The 16,440-nt window shown below is 38.0% G+C and overlaps 1 protein-coding gene across 4 annotated transcripts in view; it reads left to right on the forward strand.

The window, feature by feature from the left end:
• The window catches only part of dennd10 (DENN domain containing 10), a 94,792-nt gene that overhangs the window by 19,158 nt on the left and 59,194 nt on the right, over window positions 1-16,440 (forward strand). For 3 of the 4 annotated variants that reach the window (XM_063072064.1, XM_063072068.1, XM_063072066.1), the window contains one exon: window positions 4,537-4,616. In XM_063072064.1, the coding sequence (XP_062928134.1) occupies window positions 4,537-4,616 (80 nt within the window). The remainder of the gene's footprint in view (window positions 1-4,536; window positions 4,617-16,440) is intronic. The other variant, XM_063072067.1, reaches the window with a different exon arrangement.

The raw sequence follows: 16,440 nt of genomic DNA on the forward strand, positions 1-16,440 counted from the left end.
CAACACCAATGCCTGTAGAACACCAGTAGTCACTGGCAGCCAACCAAAAAAGGACCTTTTATTCCCACTCACTGCCTCCTACCAAGCAACCAATGCTCTAACCATGCCAGTAACTTTCCTGGGCTCTTAACTTGGAAAGCAGCCTTATGTGTGCCACCTTGTCAAAGGCCTTCTGAAAGTCTAAATACACAACATCCACTGAAACCTCTTTATCTATCCTACTTGTAATCTCCTCAAAGAATTCCAACAGATTCGTCAGGCAAGATTTTCCTTTAAAGAAACCATGCTGCCTTTGTCCTATCTTGTCCTGTGTCACCAAGTACTCCATAATCTCACCTTTAACAATAGACACCAACACCTTCCCAACCATTGAGGTTTCATCAGACCATAGAACGTTCTTCCAGCTGACTTCTGAGTCTCCCACATGCCTCTGGCAAACTCTAGCCGAGATTTCATGAGTTTTTTTTTCAACGGTCGCTTTATCTTTGCCACTCTTCCATAAGGCTGTGACCAGTGAAACACACAGGCAACAGTTGTATGTGCAGCCTCTCCCATCTCAGCCACTGAAGCTCGTAACTCCTCCAGAGTTGTCATAGCTCTCTTGGTGGCCTCCGTCACTAGTCCCCTTCTTGCACGGTCTCTCAGTTTTTGAGACAGCCTGCTCTAGGCAGACTTACAGCTGTGTCATATTCTTTCTATTTCTTGATGACTGACTTAACTATATTCAAAAGGATATTCAATGACTGGGAATTTGATTGTATCCATCTCTGGACTCATGCCTTTCGATAACATTTTTGCGCAGTTGCTTGGGGTGTTCTTTGGTCTTCATGATATAGTTTTTAGTAGGATACTGACTCACCAGCGGTTGGACCTTCCAGATACAGGTGTATTTTTACTACAATCAATTAAACATCTTGACTGCACATAGGTCTCCAAAAACAGATCTCCATTTACCTAATTATGTGATTTCTAAAACCAACTGCCTGCACCAGTGATGATTTGATGTGTCATATTAAAGGGGGTGAATACTTATGCAATAAATTATTTTGTGTTTTATATTTGTAATTAATTTAGATCACTTTGTAGAGATCTGTTTTCACTTTGACATGGAAAAGTCTTTTTCTGTTGATCAGTGTCAAAATAGTCAAATTAATTCCACTGTGATTCAGTGTTGTAAAACAATAAAATATAAAAATTTCCAAGAGGGCAAGTTCTTTTTATAAGCTCTGTAATAGAGAAAAAAAATTAGTGGGAAGTTGGAGGTTTGGGAAGCTTTTAAAAACCAACAGAAGACAACTAAAAAAGGCATTAAGAAGATAAAGATTGAATATGAAAGTAAGCTAGTCAGTGATATTACAGAGGATACCAAAACTTTCTTCAGTTAAATAAAGTGTAAAAGAGAGGTGAATGTGGATATCAGACCCCTGGAAAACGATGCTGGAGAGGTAGTAATGGGAGCAATGAAATGGAGGACGTCTGGAAAATTTCAAATGTCATTCCACACTTCAAGAAGGGAGATTATAAAGGATGAGGTCTCAGGTTACTTGGAGGCACATGATAAAAAAGGCCATCGTCAGTATGGTTTCCTCAAGGAAAAATCTTGTCTGACAAATCTGTTGGAATTCTTTGAAGAAGTAACAAGCAGGATAGAAAAAGTAGAATGCTGTGTACTTGGATTTTCAGAAGACCTTTGACAATGTGCCACACATGATGCTGCTTAACAAGTTAGAGCCCATGGTATTACAGGAATGGTTCTAGCATGGATAAAGCAGTGGCTGATTAGCAGGAGGCAAAGAGTAGGAATGAGGGGAACCTTTTCTGGCTGGCTGCCAGTGACTAGTGGTGTTCCACAGGGGTCTGTGATGGGACCAATTTTTTAATGTTATATGACAATGATTTGGATGATGGAATTGATAGCTTTGTTGCAAAGTTTGCAGACAATATGAGGATAGGTGGAGGGGCAGGTAGATTTGAGGAAGTAGAGAGACTACAGAAGGACAGACGGATTAGGAGAATGGACAAAGGAATGATAGATGAAATACATTGTTGGGAAGTGTATGATCATGCACTTTGGTAGAAGAAATGAAAGGGTTGACTAATTTCTCAATGGAGATAAAGTACAAAAAAAAACTGAGGTACAAAAGGACTTGGGAGTCCTCGTACAGAATTCCCTAATGGTTCATTTGCAGGTTGAGTCTATGGTGAGGAAGGCAAATGCAATGTTAGCATTCATTTCAAGAGGACCAGAATATAAAAGCAAGGCTGCAATGTTGAGTCATTATAAAGCACTAGTGAGGCTTCTCTAGTGGTATTGTGAGGACTTTTTGGCGCTTTATTTTAGAAAGGATGTGCTAAAACTGGAGAAGCTTCAAAGGAGGTTCACAAAAATGATTCCAGGATTGAAAGGCTTGCCATATGAAGAGCGTCTGATGGCTCTGGGCCTGTATTCATTAGAATTCAGAAGAATGAAGGATGACCTCATTGAAACCTATCAAATGGTGAAAAGCCTTGAGAGAGTGGATGTAGAGAGAATGTTTCCTCTGCCGGATGATGCTTGCTATCTTGAGGCAAGTTAAAGTGGATAAATCACCAGGACATGACAGGGTATTTCCATGGACCCTGAAGGAGACTAGTGTTGAAATTGCAGGGGCCCTGGCAGATATATTTAAATTGTCGGTGTCTACGGGTGAGGTGCCGGAGGATTGGAGAATGGCTCATGTCGTTCCGTTGTTTAAAAAAGGATCGAAAAGTAATCCAGGAGATTATAGGCCGGTAAGTTTGACATCGGTAGTGGTTAAGTTATTGGAGGGAGTACTAAGAGACAGAATCTACAAGCATTTAGATAGACAGGGACTTATTAGGGAGAGTCAACATGGCTTTGTGCGTGGTAGGTCATGTTGGAGTTTTTCGAGGAGGTTACCAGGAAGGTGGATGAAGGGAGGGCAGTGGATGTTGTCTACATGGACTTCAGTGAGGCCTTTGACAAGGTCCCGCATGGGAGGTTAGTTAGGAAGATTCAGTCGCTAGGTATACACGGAGAGGTGGTAAATTGGATTAGACATTGGCTCAATGGAAGAAGCCAAAGAGTGGTAGTAGAGGATTGCTTCTCAGAGTGGAGGCCTGTGACTAGTGGTGTGCCACAGGGATTAGTGCTGGGTCCATTGTTATTTGTTATCTATACCAATGATGTGGATGATAATGTGGTAAATTGGATCAGCAAATTTGCTGATGATACAAAGATTGGAGGTGTAGAGAACAGTGAGGAAGGTTTTTAAAGCTTGCAGAGGGATTTGGACCAGCTGGAAAAATGGGCTGAAAAATGGCAGATGGAGTTTAATACAGACAAGTGTGAGGTATTGCACTTTGGAAGGACAAACCAAGGTAGAACATACAGGGTAAATGGTAAGGCACTGAGGAGTGCAGTAGAACAGAGGGATCTGGGAATACAGATACAAAATTCCCTAAAAGTGGCGTCACAGGTAGATAGGGTCGTAAAGAGAGCTTTTGGTACATTGGCCTTTATTAATCAAAGTATTAAGAGCTGGACTGTTACGATGAGGTTGTATAAGGCATTGGTGAGGCCGAATCTGGAGTATTGTGTTCAGTTTTAGTCACCAAATTACAAGAAGGATATTAATAAGGTTGAAAGAGTGCAGAGAAAGTTTACAAGGATGTTGCCAGGACTTGAGAAACTGAGTTACAGAGAAAGGTTGAATAGGTTAGGACTTTATTCCCTGGAGCGTAGAAGAATGCGGGGAGATTTGATAGAGGTATATAAAAGTATGATGGGTATAGATACAATGAATGCAAGCAGGCTTTTTCCACTGAGGCAAGGGGAGAAAAAAACCAGAGGACATGGGTTAAGGGTGAAGGGGGAAAAGTTTAAAGGGAACATGGGGGGGGGGCTTCTTCACACAGAGAGTGTTGGGAGTGTGGAATGAGCTGCCAGACGAGGTGATAAATGCGGGTTCTTTTTTAACATTTAAGAATAAATTGGACAGATACATGGATGGGAGGGACATGGAGGGATATGGTCCCTGTGCAAGTCAGTGGGACTAGGCAGAAAATGGTTTGGCACAGCCAAGAAGGGCCAAAAGGCCTGTTTCTGTGCTGTAGTTTTTCTATGGTTTCTATGAGTCTCAGAGGACACAGCCTCAGAATAGGAGGGTGCCCTTTTAGAATGGAGATGAGGATGAACTTCTTAGCCAGAGAGTGGTGAATCTGTGGAATTCTTTGCCACAGGCAGCTGTAGAGGCCAAGTCTTTGTCTATATTTAAAGAAGAGTTTGATAAATTCTTGATTGGTCATGGTAGAAAGGGATACGTGGAGAAGGCTGGAGATTGGGGCTGAGAGAAAAATTTAATCAGCCATGATGAAATGGTGGAGCAGACTTGAGAGACCAATTGGCCTTAATTCTGCCCCTATATCGAATGGTCTTGTGGACTAAAACATGAGATTGAAACTAATAGTGTCTTGAATTTCCAGTAATGATATTCATCAAATTTCATTAATTTTTTTCCCTCAATCTTATAACAGGTGACCCATTTCTCATTGGTGTTAACTGCCAAAGATTTTAACCCAGAGAAATATGCAGCGTTTGGAAGAGTGCTATGTAGGTAAGTTTTGAATTCTTTTCTAATTGTACACATTATGTGCTTATGGTCAGAGTATAAGTTTTGCAAGTGCTAAACTTTCCAAGCAAACAAGGCAACAAAAGAAAATACATTTACAGCTGAAGATCTGTTTTATTTGCTGATTTTATGAAGGAAATAGTTGGAGCCTAATCACACATGGAAAAATCCCAAGACAGTGGTATTTTACTGTAATAACCTACTTACTGCCTATTATGCCGCTGGTGTTTAGAGCAACAATGAAGGTCCTCTATCTCTGGTGGTGTTCGGGGCTTCCTTCATCGTTACAGTAGCTGATTTTCACTGCTGTCAGTCATGAAAGTCCCGGGTGGAGACTCAGGAACACCATTGTGCATAGATATAGAAGGAATCCGCATTGCTATTTTCGTAATAGTTTTGTTTTACCGGTCAGAGTTGTTAGCCCTGAGCTGAACCCCCAAACTCTGAAGGACTACTCTTAGTCTGACCTCTACCCTTTGACCTGTTTGGCATGAGTGATCCTACCAAGAGCTATGGGAGAGGGATAGGAACAGACAAGATAGGAAAGCATTTAATTGGAGTAAGGGGAAATATGAAACTATCAGGCAAGAACTTGGAGCGTAACTTGGGAACAGATCTTCTCAAGGAAATGTACGGCAAAAATGTGTCAAATGTTCAGGGGATATTTGTGTGGTGTTCTGTATAGGTACATTCCAATGAGACGGGAAGAATGGTAGGGAACTGGAACCATGATGTACAAAGGCTGTTGAAAATCTAGTCAAGAAGAAAAGTTTAAAAGAAAAGGTTCAAAAAACTAGATAATAGTAGAGATCTAGAAGATTATAAGGCTAGCAGGAAGGAGCTTAAGAATGAAATTAGGAGAGCCAGAAGGGGCCATGAGAAGGCTTTGGCGAGCAGGGTTAAGGAAAACCGCAAGGCATTCGACAAATATGTAAAGAGCAAGAGGATAAGACATGAGAGAATAGGACCAATCAAGTGTGACAGACGAAAAATGTGTACGGAACTGGAGGAGATGGTGGAGATACTTAATGAATACTTTGCTTCAGTATTCACTATGGAAAAGGATCTTGGCGATTGTAGGAATGACTTACAGCGGACTGAAAAGCTTGAGCATATAGACATTAAGAAAGAGGATGTGCTGGAGCTTTTGGAAAGCATCAGGTGCAATAAGTCACCGGGACTGGACGAGATATACCCCAGGCTATTGTGGGAGGTGAGAGAGATTGCTGAGCCTCCGGCAATGATCGTTGCATCATCAATGGGGACGGGAGAGGTTCTAGAGGATTGAAGGGTTTCAGATGTTGTTCCCTTATTCAAGAAAGGGAGTAGAGATAACCCAGGAAATTATAGACCAGTGAGTCAGTGGTTGGTAAGTTGATGGAGAAGATCCTGAAAGACAGGATTTATGAATGTTTGGAGAGGCATAATATGATTAGGAATAGTCAGCATGGCTTTGTCAAAGGCAGGTTGAGCCTTACAAGCCTGATTGAATTTTGTGAGGATGTGACTAAACACATTGATGAAAGTAGAACAGTAGGTGTAGTGTATATGGATTTCAGCAAGGCATTTGATAAAGTACCCTATGCAAGGCTTATTGAGAAAGTAAGGAGGTATGGGATCCAAGGGGACCTTGCTTTCTGGATCCAGAATTGGCTTGCCCACAGAAGGCAAAGGGTGTTTGTAAGACAGGTCATATTCTGCATGGACCAGTAATGTGCCTCAGGAATCTGTCCTGGGACCCCTTCTCTTCGTGATTTTTATAAATGACCAGGATGAGGAAGTGGAGGGATGGGTTAGTAAATTTGCTGATGACACAAAGGTTGGGGTATTGTGGACAGTGTGCAAGGCTGTCTGAGGTTACATACAAAGGAACATTGATAAGATGCAAATCTGGGCTGAGAAGTGGCAGATGGAGTTCAACCCAGATAAGTGTGAGGTGGTTCATTTTTGTAGTTTAAATATGATGGCAGAATATAGTATTAATAGTAAGACTCTTGGCATTGTGGAGGATCAGAGAGATCTTGGGGTCTGTGTCCATAGGACACTCAAAGCTGCTGTGCAGGTTGACTGTGTTTGATAAGAAGGCATATGGTGCATTGGCCTTCATCAACCGATCTCAGTTCAAGAGCCGAGAGGTAACGTTACAGCTTTATAGGACCCTGGTCAGAGCCCACTTGGAGTACTGTGCTCAGTTCTGGTCACCTCACTACAGGAAGGATGTGGAAACTATAGAAAGGGTGCAGAGGAGATTTACAAGGATGTTGCCTGGTTTGGGGTGCATGTCTTACGAGAATAGGTTGAATGAACTTAGCCTTTTCTCTTTGGAGCGACGGAGGATGAGAGATGACTGATAGAGGTGAAAAGATGATGAGAGGCATTGATCCTGTGAATAGTCAGAGGTTTTTTCCTAGGGCTGAAATGGCTAACATGAGAGGGCACAGTTTTTTTTTTAATTTTATTTTTATTTGGATAAGGAATTCACAAGTATCATGTACTTTTTCCACACTTATAACCTTTTCCGTTTTTTTATATGTATAAAACTATAATTATTTATACATTCTTAAGTACACATTGAGATGATATAAAAGGAAATTAGACACTTAAATATTATGTACAGTGGTAATTCTAATCTATTAGGCTAAGTAATGGTATTAGTTGTTAAGAAACATAGTAACAATAGTTTCCATATATCTCTTCTGGACCATTTCTTTCTGGTCCAAAATGTTGTATGTAAGCCTATGTAACAACCATTGTAGGTGTTTATATCCTAACTTGTTCATGCTTGCTCCTGCCCCCAGACACAATTATCCAATCCCTATGTACTTATTTACTTAATTTTATCATTTTTTATCCCTTTCCCAAATCTTTTCCTTGTATTAATTCCCTATTTTCCAAAAGAAAACAAAAACAGTAAACATTTAGACTAGGGGTGCTTACGTTAGCAATATTACTGTGTTGATGAGAAGAGCAGTATAAATCATTAGGAGAGTCATCTAAAGTCTGCTCGCATTGGGGTTATATATTCAATCCATTTATTCCAGATTTGATAAAATTTTTCTTTTTGAATTCTCAGGGAGTAAGTCAACTTTTCCATTTTAAATATTTCCAAGATAATTTCGTGCCTATCTTCTAATGTAGGTGGTATTGGATTTAGCCACTTTCTAGTGATTGATTTCTTGCTTGCCGCTAAGAGGGCCTGCAGCAACTTTATATCTTCCTACTGTTCAAGAAACATTACATGCCCCAAATAGAGCGTCTCAAAGTTCAGAGGTATCTGGGACCTAAGTACCTTAACTAAACTAATGTTCTATGAATACCTTCCCAATATATACTTAATTTAGGGCAATCCCAGAAAATATGAACATGATTTGCCTCCTTGGAGCCGCACCTTCTCCAACACTTCACGTTTGTATCTCTATATTTTTTCTGATATGAGGACTTGAAGTATCTTATAATATTTTTCCAACAATGTTCTCTCCAAGTCAAAGAATTAGTCGAGGACCACTGAAAGCTGCATATTTTCCCCCAAGCCTCCTCTGAAAGTACCAACCCCGCTTCTTTCTCCCTCTTCTCTTTAATATACAATGTGTTTACATTTTTAGCATGGGAGAGTGCATTATATAATCGAGAAACTGATTTACTAGGTATTGAACTGCAAGCCGAATTCAGGATCTTGAAAAATTCTAATTCTACTGTTGATAGGTCTGTATATCTACAACTCTGGTTAACATAGTTTCGTACTTGAAGGTACCTAAAAAAGTCATTGTGTTCTAGGCCATGTTTGTCCTGCAGGATTTGGAAACTTTGTAATACTCTTTTATCTATAAATGAGAGGTAGGTTGTAAGACCTTTCTTTATCCATAATTCAAATCTTTTATCTCCTCTGTTGGGAAGGAATTCCGTATCATATGCACACCGTCTGAAGAGTTTTAACATGTTATTAATTCCACACGAATTAATCACCTTCTGCCATACTTTTAATGTAAGATTTATCCAACTGTTTTTAAATTTTTCCAATTGGGCCATCAATCCTTTGTCTGCTATTGAGGCCTGTAGAGGAAAACTGTCAACCAATCCAAATTCTATTTCCTTCCATCTAGCCTTATATTCCCTATTACACCAATATAATAGAGGGGTTATTTGTGAGGCATAAAAATAATTTCTCAGACAAGGAAGAACCATACCTCCTCCTTCCTTCCCTAACTGTAAGGTGTTATATCGAATTCTAGGTTTCTTTCCTTGCCAAATGAGGCGGGAAATCCATTTGTCCCATTCCCTGAATTGATTATCATCCACCTCCACAGGTAAAGTACGGAAAAGATAGAGGGCACAGTTTTAAGGTGTTTGGAAGTAGGTACAGTGGGGATGTCAGGGGTATGTTTTTTACGCATAGAGTGGTGAGTGTGTGGAATGGGTTGCTGCTGACAGTGGTGGAGGTAGATACGATACGGTCTTTTAAGAGACTCCTGGATAGGTACATGGAACTCAGAAAAATAGAGGGCTATGGGTAACCCTAGATAATTTCTAAATTAAATGCACGTTCAGCACAGCATTGTGGCCCAAAGGGCCTGTATTGTGCTGTAGGTTTTTTATGTTTCTATGTTAAGGCATAAAGCCCTGACTCCAGCCTACATAGCTCTCCAGGTCATTGTGGCATGCAGACCTCCATACCCTATGACAAGGTTTTGGTCCTGTTGGAAGTTAGTGCAGTAAGTTGAAGGATAAATGTTGAATAGAATAACTCTTCAGTAATATTCAAAACTCTGAGAAAACATTAGCTTTAAAACAAACTCTTCCCATGACTCATATTCCTTGTCCCTCCATCTTTCTCACCTCTTTCAACAGCCAGCACTTTCTCTTGTGATGGTGATCGAAGTCCCAGAAAGAGACTGAAGGTGCGGATATAGAAGTCCTTATTCATCATGACAAGCAGGCACCCTCACAGCAGAGTCCCCCAAATTCAAAGTACATTACATTCTTACATCCTTAACATCAAAGATACTACAAAACAATTTCCACAGTTATAATGACATTGTTTACTTCAATATTTTATGTCTGACGAACGGTTTCTTTGAAGTACATATTTACAGTGGAAGCACATTGTCAATGATAATGTTCAGTTATCAATGACAATGTGCTCTGAATGTTCAATCACATTTGTTGGGACAAACTAATTCACACAGATCATCTAAAAATATCTGAGGACAGAGAGCCAGACACCCAAGATTAGTGTTATGAGGACTGAGTATCTAGAATGCACACAAATCTCACAATTATTGATAGATCAGCTATTTGATGTGCTAAGTGATAATATGAGTCCGGTCTGCAAGCTACTGTGAACTTGAATACAATAATGCAAATTACTTAAACCCATCATAGCCTGGTTTGATGCAGGCCAATTTACACAACCCCATTCTCTTCATGCAAACGTTAACGTCTCATGGTTACCTTTTTGTCTTTCTTTCTTTCTTTTTTTCTTTTTAAATCTTTTTATTGAGTAAGTATACAAAAAAGGTAAGCCATATAAACATTAATACAATGTTAAAGTATAATAAAATTCCAAAAGATAACAATACCAAAAAGAAAATACTACAAACAATGTAATTTAAGCATAAGAAAGCAAGATAACATAATAGTATACTAGATTTTATATATATCAATGGAAAAAAAAAGAAAAAAAAACCCCAAAAAAAAACCCACCGTGCAACTAACTAAAAGCAAAGCAAAGCAATGGGCTAACTTGAAACCAAACAGAGTTAAACTTAAAATCACGTCCTCAATCCCGACCTCCATTAAAACAGTGAAAAAAAAACAAGAAGGGTAAATATTACATTAAATGAAAATATCGAATAAAAGGTCCCCAAATCTGTTCAAATTTAAATGAAGAATCATAAAGATTACTTCTAATTTTCTCCAGATTCAAACATAAAATCGTCTGAGAAAACCAAAAAAAGGTAGTTGGAGCATTAAGCTCTTTCCAATGTTGTAAAATACATCTTTTCGCCATTAAAGTAAGAAATGCAATCATTCTACGGGCTGAAGGGGAAAGATTACTAGAAATTTTAGGTAGTCCAAAGATAGCAGTAATAGGGTGAGGAGAGATATCTATATTTAATACCTTAGAAATAATATTGAAAATATCTCTCCAAAAAGTTTCCAAAGTAGGGCAAGACCAAAACATATGAGTTAAAGAGGCTATCTGCCCCGAACATCTATCACAGAAAGGATTAATATGCGAGTAAAAACGCGCTAACTTATCTTTGGACATATGTGCTCTATGAACCACTTTAAATTGAATTAGGGAATGTTTAGCACAAATAGAGGAAGTATTAACTAATTGTAAAATCTGCCCCCAATCATCCACAGAAATGGTAAGCCCCAATTCCTGTTCCCAATCTACCCTAATCTTATCAAATGGAGCTTTCCTAAGTTTCATAATAATATTATAAATCATAGCCGATGCACCTTTCTGACATGGATTAAGGTTAATTATCGAATCTAAAATATATATAGGAGGAAGCATTGGAAAGGAAGAAAGTATAGTACTTAGGAAATTTCTAACTTGTAAATATCTAAAAAAATGTATTCTTGATAAGTTATATTTATTAGATAATTGTTCAAAAGACATAAGGGAACCATCTAAAAATAAATCCAAAAACCGTAAAATACCCTTAGTCTTCCAAGTTTGAAAAGCGCGATCCGTAAAAGAGGGAGGAAAAAATATGTTACCTAAAATAGGAATCGCTAACCCGAATTGATTAAGATCAAAAAATTTTCTGAATTGAAACCAAATGCGCAAAGCATATTTAACTATCGGGTTAGAGACCTGCTTAAGGCGTTTCGAATCAAAAGGAAGAGAGGAACCTAAAATAGAACCAAGTGTATAACCCTGAACAGATTGTAATTCCAATGCTACCCATTTAGGAATAGATAGTATGTCCCGGTCAAGTAACCAAAATTTCATATGTCGAATATTAATAGCCCAATAATAAAATCTAAAGTTAGGTAATGCTAAACCTCCATCTCTCTTAGCTTTCTGTAAATGTATTTTACCCAGTCTCGGATTCTTATTCTGCCAAATAAATGAAGAAATTTTAGAGTCAACTTTATCAAAAAAAGATTTAGGAACGAAAATTGGTAATGCCTGAAACACATATAAAAATTTTGGCAAAAAAAACATCTTAACTGCATTAATACGACCAATCAAAGTTAAATATAAGGGAAACCATTTAGATGAAAGTTGAGTAATATGGTCTATTCATGGTAAAAAGTTAGTCTTAAATAAATCTTTATGTTTACAAGTAATTTTAATCCCAAGATATGAAAAGTAATTATTAATCAATTTAAATGGAAATTTATAATATAAGGGAAGATGTTTATTAATCGGAAAAAGTTCACTCTTACTAAGATTTAATTTATAACCTGAGAAAAGACCAAATTGTGCTAATAACTCTAAAACAGCAGGAATGGATCTCTCAGGATTAGAAATATATAAAAGTAAATCATCAGCATAGAGTGATAATTTATGGGACTTTAATCCCCGAGTTATCCCAGTAATATTTGAAGATTCTCGAATAGCAATTGCAAGAGGTTCTAATGCAATATCAAATAATAGGGGACTAAGAGGACAGCCTTGTCGAGTACCACGAAAGAGAGGAAAAAAAGGTGAGTTTAAGGAGTTAGTACGAACCGAGGCTACAGGGGAGTGATATAACAGTTTAATCCAGGATATAAATTTCAAGCTAAAATTAAACATTTCAAGCACCTTAAATAAATAAGGCCATTCTACTCTATCAAAAGCTTTCTCGGCATCTAAAGAAATAACACACTCAGGAACATTTTGTGAGGGAGTATAAACGATATTTAACAATGTACGAATATTATAAAAAGAGTAACGACCTTTAATAAAACCCGTTTGGTCTTCCGAAATAATAGAAGGAAGTACTTTTTCTAGTCTATTTGCTAATAACTTAGAAAAAACTTTAGAATCAACATTTAATAAAGATATTGGTCTATAAGATGCACATTGAGCAGGGTCTTTATCCTTCTTTAGTATTAAAGAAATTGATGCTCTATTAAAAGATTCCGGAAGTTTACCAAGTTTCAAAGAAGCCTCAAAAACCTTATAGAGCCAAGGAATCAATAAAGAAGCAAAACATTTATAAAATTCAACGGTAAACCCATCAGGGCCAGGAGCTTTCCCCAGATTCATAGAAAAAATAACATTCTTAATCTCATCCATTGTAATGGAAGTATCTAATAAAGAAGACATATCCTGTGAAATCTGAGGGAAGTCTAACTTATCTAAAAAATCATTCATATATTTAGAATCTCGAGGAGACTCTGATTGATATAAAGAAGAATAAAAATCACAAAAGGTTTGATTAATCCCCACATGATCCAATATCAATCGATCATTTTGGTTATAAATCTGATTGATTTGAGATTTAACATAATTAGATTTCAATTGATTAGCCAGCAGCTTGCCAATTTTATCACTGTGAACATAAAAATCACTTCTTGTTTTCTTTAATTGGTTTACAATCGAGGACGAGAGTAGTAAACTGTGTTCCATTTGAAGTTCAGTTCTTTGTTTGTATAGCTCCTCAGAAGGAGCCATAACATATTTCTTATCAATTTCTTTAATCTTGTCCACAATTGCCATCTCCTCCTGCTTCTGTTTCTTCCTCAAAGCAACGGAATACGAAATAATCTGACCCCGAATATAGGCTTTAAAAGTGTCCCAAAGAGTGTTAACCGAAATATCTTCTGTATGGTTAATTGTAAAAAAAAGCTCAATCTGTTCATTCATAAAATTAACAAAGTCCGAGTCCTGAAGCAACAGCGAATTAAAACGCCATTGTCTATTGTTTGGTATATTGGCCATAATTTTAATAGAAAGCTTAAGTGGAGCATGATCCGAAATGGTTATAGAATCATAATCACATTTAATCACTGAAGGAATGAGACGAGAATCAATGAAAAAATAATCAATTCTTGAATAGGAATGATGAACATGTGAAAAAAAGGAAAAATCTTTTTCCTGAGGATGCAGAAAACGCCAAATGTCCGTCGACCCAGAATCAGAAAGGAAAAAATTAATCAAATTTGCAGATTTATTAGGTAAAGTCCGTAAAGGAGCCGAACGGTCCAAAGCTGGAGATAAACAGGTATTAAGATCTCCGCCCCAAATCAATGAAAACTCGTTCAAATTCGGAAACTGATCAAACAATGATTTATAAAATTCCGGACAATCCATATTAGGAGCATAAACATTAACCAAAACTACTTTTTTATTAAATAGTAAACCACTAACCAATAAAAATCTACCATTCGGATCAGAGATAATATCCTGTTGTATAAAAGTAACTGAGGAGTCTATAAAAATAGAGACGCCTCGAATCTTAGCATTGGAGTTCGAATGAAATTGTTGTCCCTTCCAGAATTTGAAAAAACGTAGTCTGTCCCCCCTCCGTACATGGGTCTCTTGTAAAAATAAAATTTGTGCTTTAAGTCTCCGGAACACTTTAAAAACTTTTTTCCTTTTAATAGGATGATTAAGACCATTAGTATTCCAGGAGACAAAATTAATAATAGACTCCATAAATCCTAAAGTCAACCCATAACAAGGAGGATTGACAATAGGCGCGACCCACAAACCCGGAGAGGAAACAGAACATACAAAAGATACCAGGGAAAAGGACGCAACCAATACTTCAATAATGTATATAGCCCAAAGAGAAACAAACTAAAACGTGAAGCCCCTCCCACCACCCCCCACCCCAAGACCCCAAGGCGAAATCTAAAGCAGACCCGCCAGAAAGAAGCAAGCGCTAAAACTACCCCCATGACTTCCGGTATACGCTCCCTAAAAAAAAGGTATAAATATGAAAAGGATCAGCTAATTGTAAAACAGTAAAAAAATAAGTAAAAAAAAGTTAGCTCAATTAAAATACACACAGAACAGAACAAAAGCCGGAAAGTATATATTAAAAAAAAACCACAATAAACCTCAAACTCATGAATAGACACAGCAACAAAAAAAATAGGATTATTAACATAAAATGATTATAAAAAGCAAAACAGAATAAAATTTAAAAAAAAAACTACAAAATTTAAGGCCGCACAGGAAATACGTAAGATGACAAAAGGGAAGTAACCACCCAGAATCCCCTGGGAAAAGAAAGAAATGACGCAGTTAAAAAGAAAGTTTAGCAGCCATATTAAGAAATCGAAAGTAAACTTTTCTGCCCAAATAGGGCACAGAAAAGTTAAAACCAACCAATTCACAGCCTCCGATCAACGGAGAAAATTAAAAAAAGGCAATTAAGATGTTGAAGATGAAAGTTGATCCAGATAACTCTGGGCATCCGATAGAGAATCAAAAAAACGAAGGGCTCCATCTAACATGCGAATCCTTAGACGTGCAGGGTACAGCAGCGCTGGTCTTAAATCCATCTTATAGAATTCCGACATCACGGATCTGTAACGGACCCGTTGGTCCCAGATTGGTTTACTGAAATCTTCCACGAATCGGAACTTAAGATCCGAAAAATCAATGAAACCTTTAGATCGAGCGAATCGAAACAGTCTCTCCTTGTCTTGAAAGTAATGAAAACGTAAGATAACATGCCTAGGTCTATCTGACCTAGACGAGTATGATGGGATTCTGTGAACACGATCCAGTAGCGGTGGTTGGTCAGGAAATACAGTAGGGAATGCATCTTTTAAAAGTTGGGAGAAATATTTCATAGGGTTGTTAGCTTCCACGGCTTCCCTGACGCCAATCATTCGTAAATTCTGCCGTCGCATTCTAGATTCCAAGTCAGAGTTTTTAAAAGTCAAAAAGTCAAGTTTCTTCTTCATTACATTAATTGTTTCTTCGACTTTCCCCATCTTAAGCTCACTTTGTTGCGCGGATTTTTGAAGATCAGATATAGCCGACTGATGTTCCGCAATACATGTTTGCATCTTATCAATTAAATCGGCAATTTTCTGGAACTTAGTTGAGATTTCCGTATGAATCAGGTCTTTAACAAAGCCCATAATTTCTGTACGAATCATCTCCCTAACAGAGGTTGAAATTTCCCTCTGAATTAACTCCGATATCGCTTTCAAAGTCACCGGTGATTCAGTCGGAGGGAGATCCGTAGCTTTCGGTTTAACCGGAGGTTTACCATCCTTGCCGTCTTTCCCGTTCTTAGACATAGCCGATCTCAGTATCATCCAATTGTCAGAGAATTCAGTTTAATTCAAAGTATTGTAAAAATTGATGCCTTAATAGTTAATTAAAGTATAGCTGACCATAGAGAGAAAAAACTCAGAGGTAATGGAGCGAGTCAAGAACGCGACTTCACTCCATGAGCGCTACCGGAAGTTCCCCGGTTACCTTTTTGAAAACCATGTCAGTTACCAGCTAGTACCCCCACTCCCCGCTCTGTAGTCCAGCCAGTGCTCCACAGACAGTATTGTTAATTTGCAAAAGCATGCTTTTATCTTCAAATTAATTAGATTTAGATTATGAGGACACTCAGTCTTCGTTTATTGTCATTTAGAAATGCATGCATTAAAAAATGATACAACGTTCCTCCAGAATGATATCACAAGAAAACACAGGACAAACCGAGACTAAAACTGACAAAACCACATAATCACAACATATAGTTACAACAGTGCAAAGCAATACCATAATATGATAAAGAGCAGATCATGAGCATGGTAAAAAAAGTCTCAAAGTCCCGATAGACTCATCATCCCACACAGGCAGTAGAAAGGAGGAACTCTCCCCGCCATGAACCTCCAAGCGCCG

The sequence above is a fragment of the Mobula hypostoma genome, chromosome 19 (assembly GCF_963921235.1).
Source record: "Mobula hypostoma chromosome 19, sMobHyp1.1, whole genome shotgun sequence".
Classification (NCBI taxonomy): Eukaryota; Metazoa; Chordata; class Chondrichthyes; order Myliobatiformes; family Myliobatidae; genus Mobula; species Mobula hypostoma.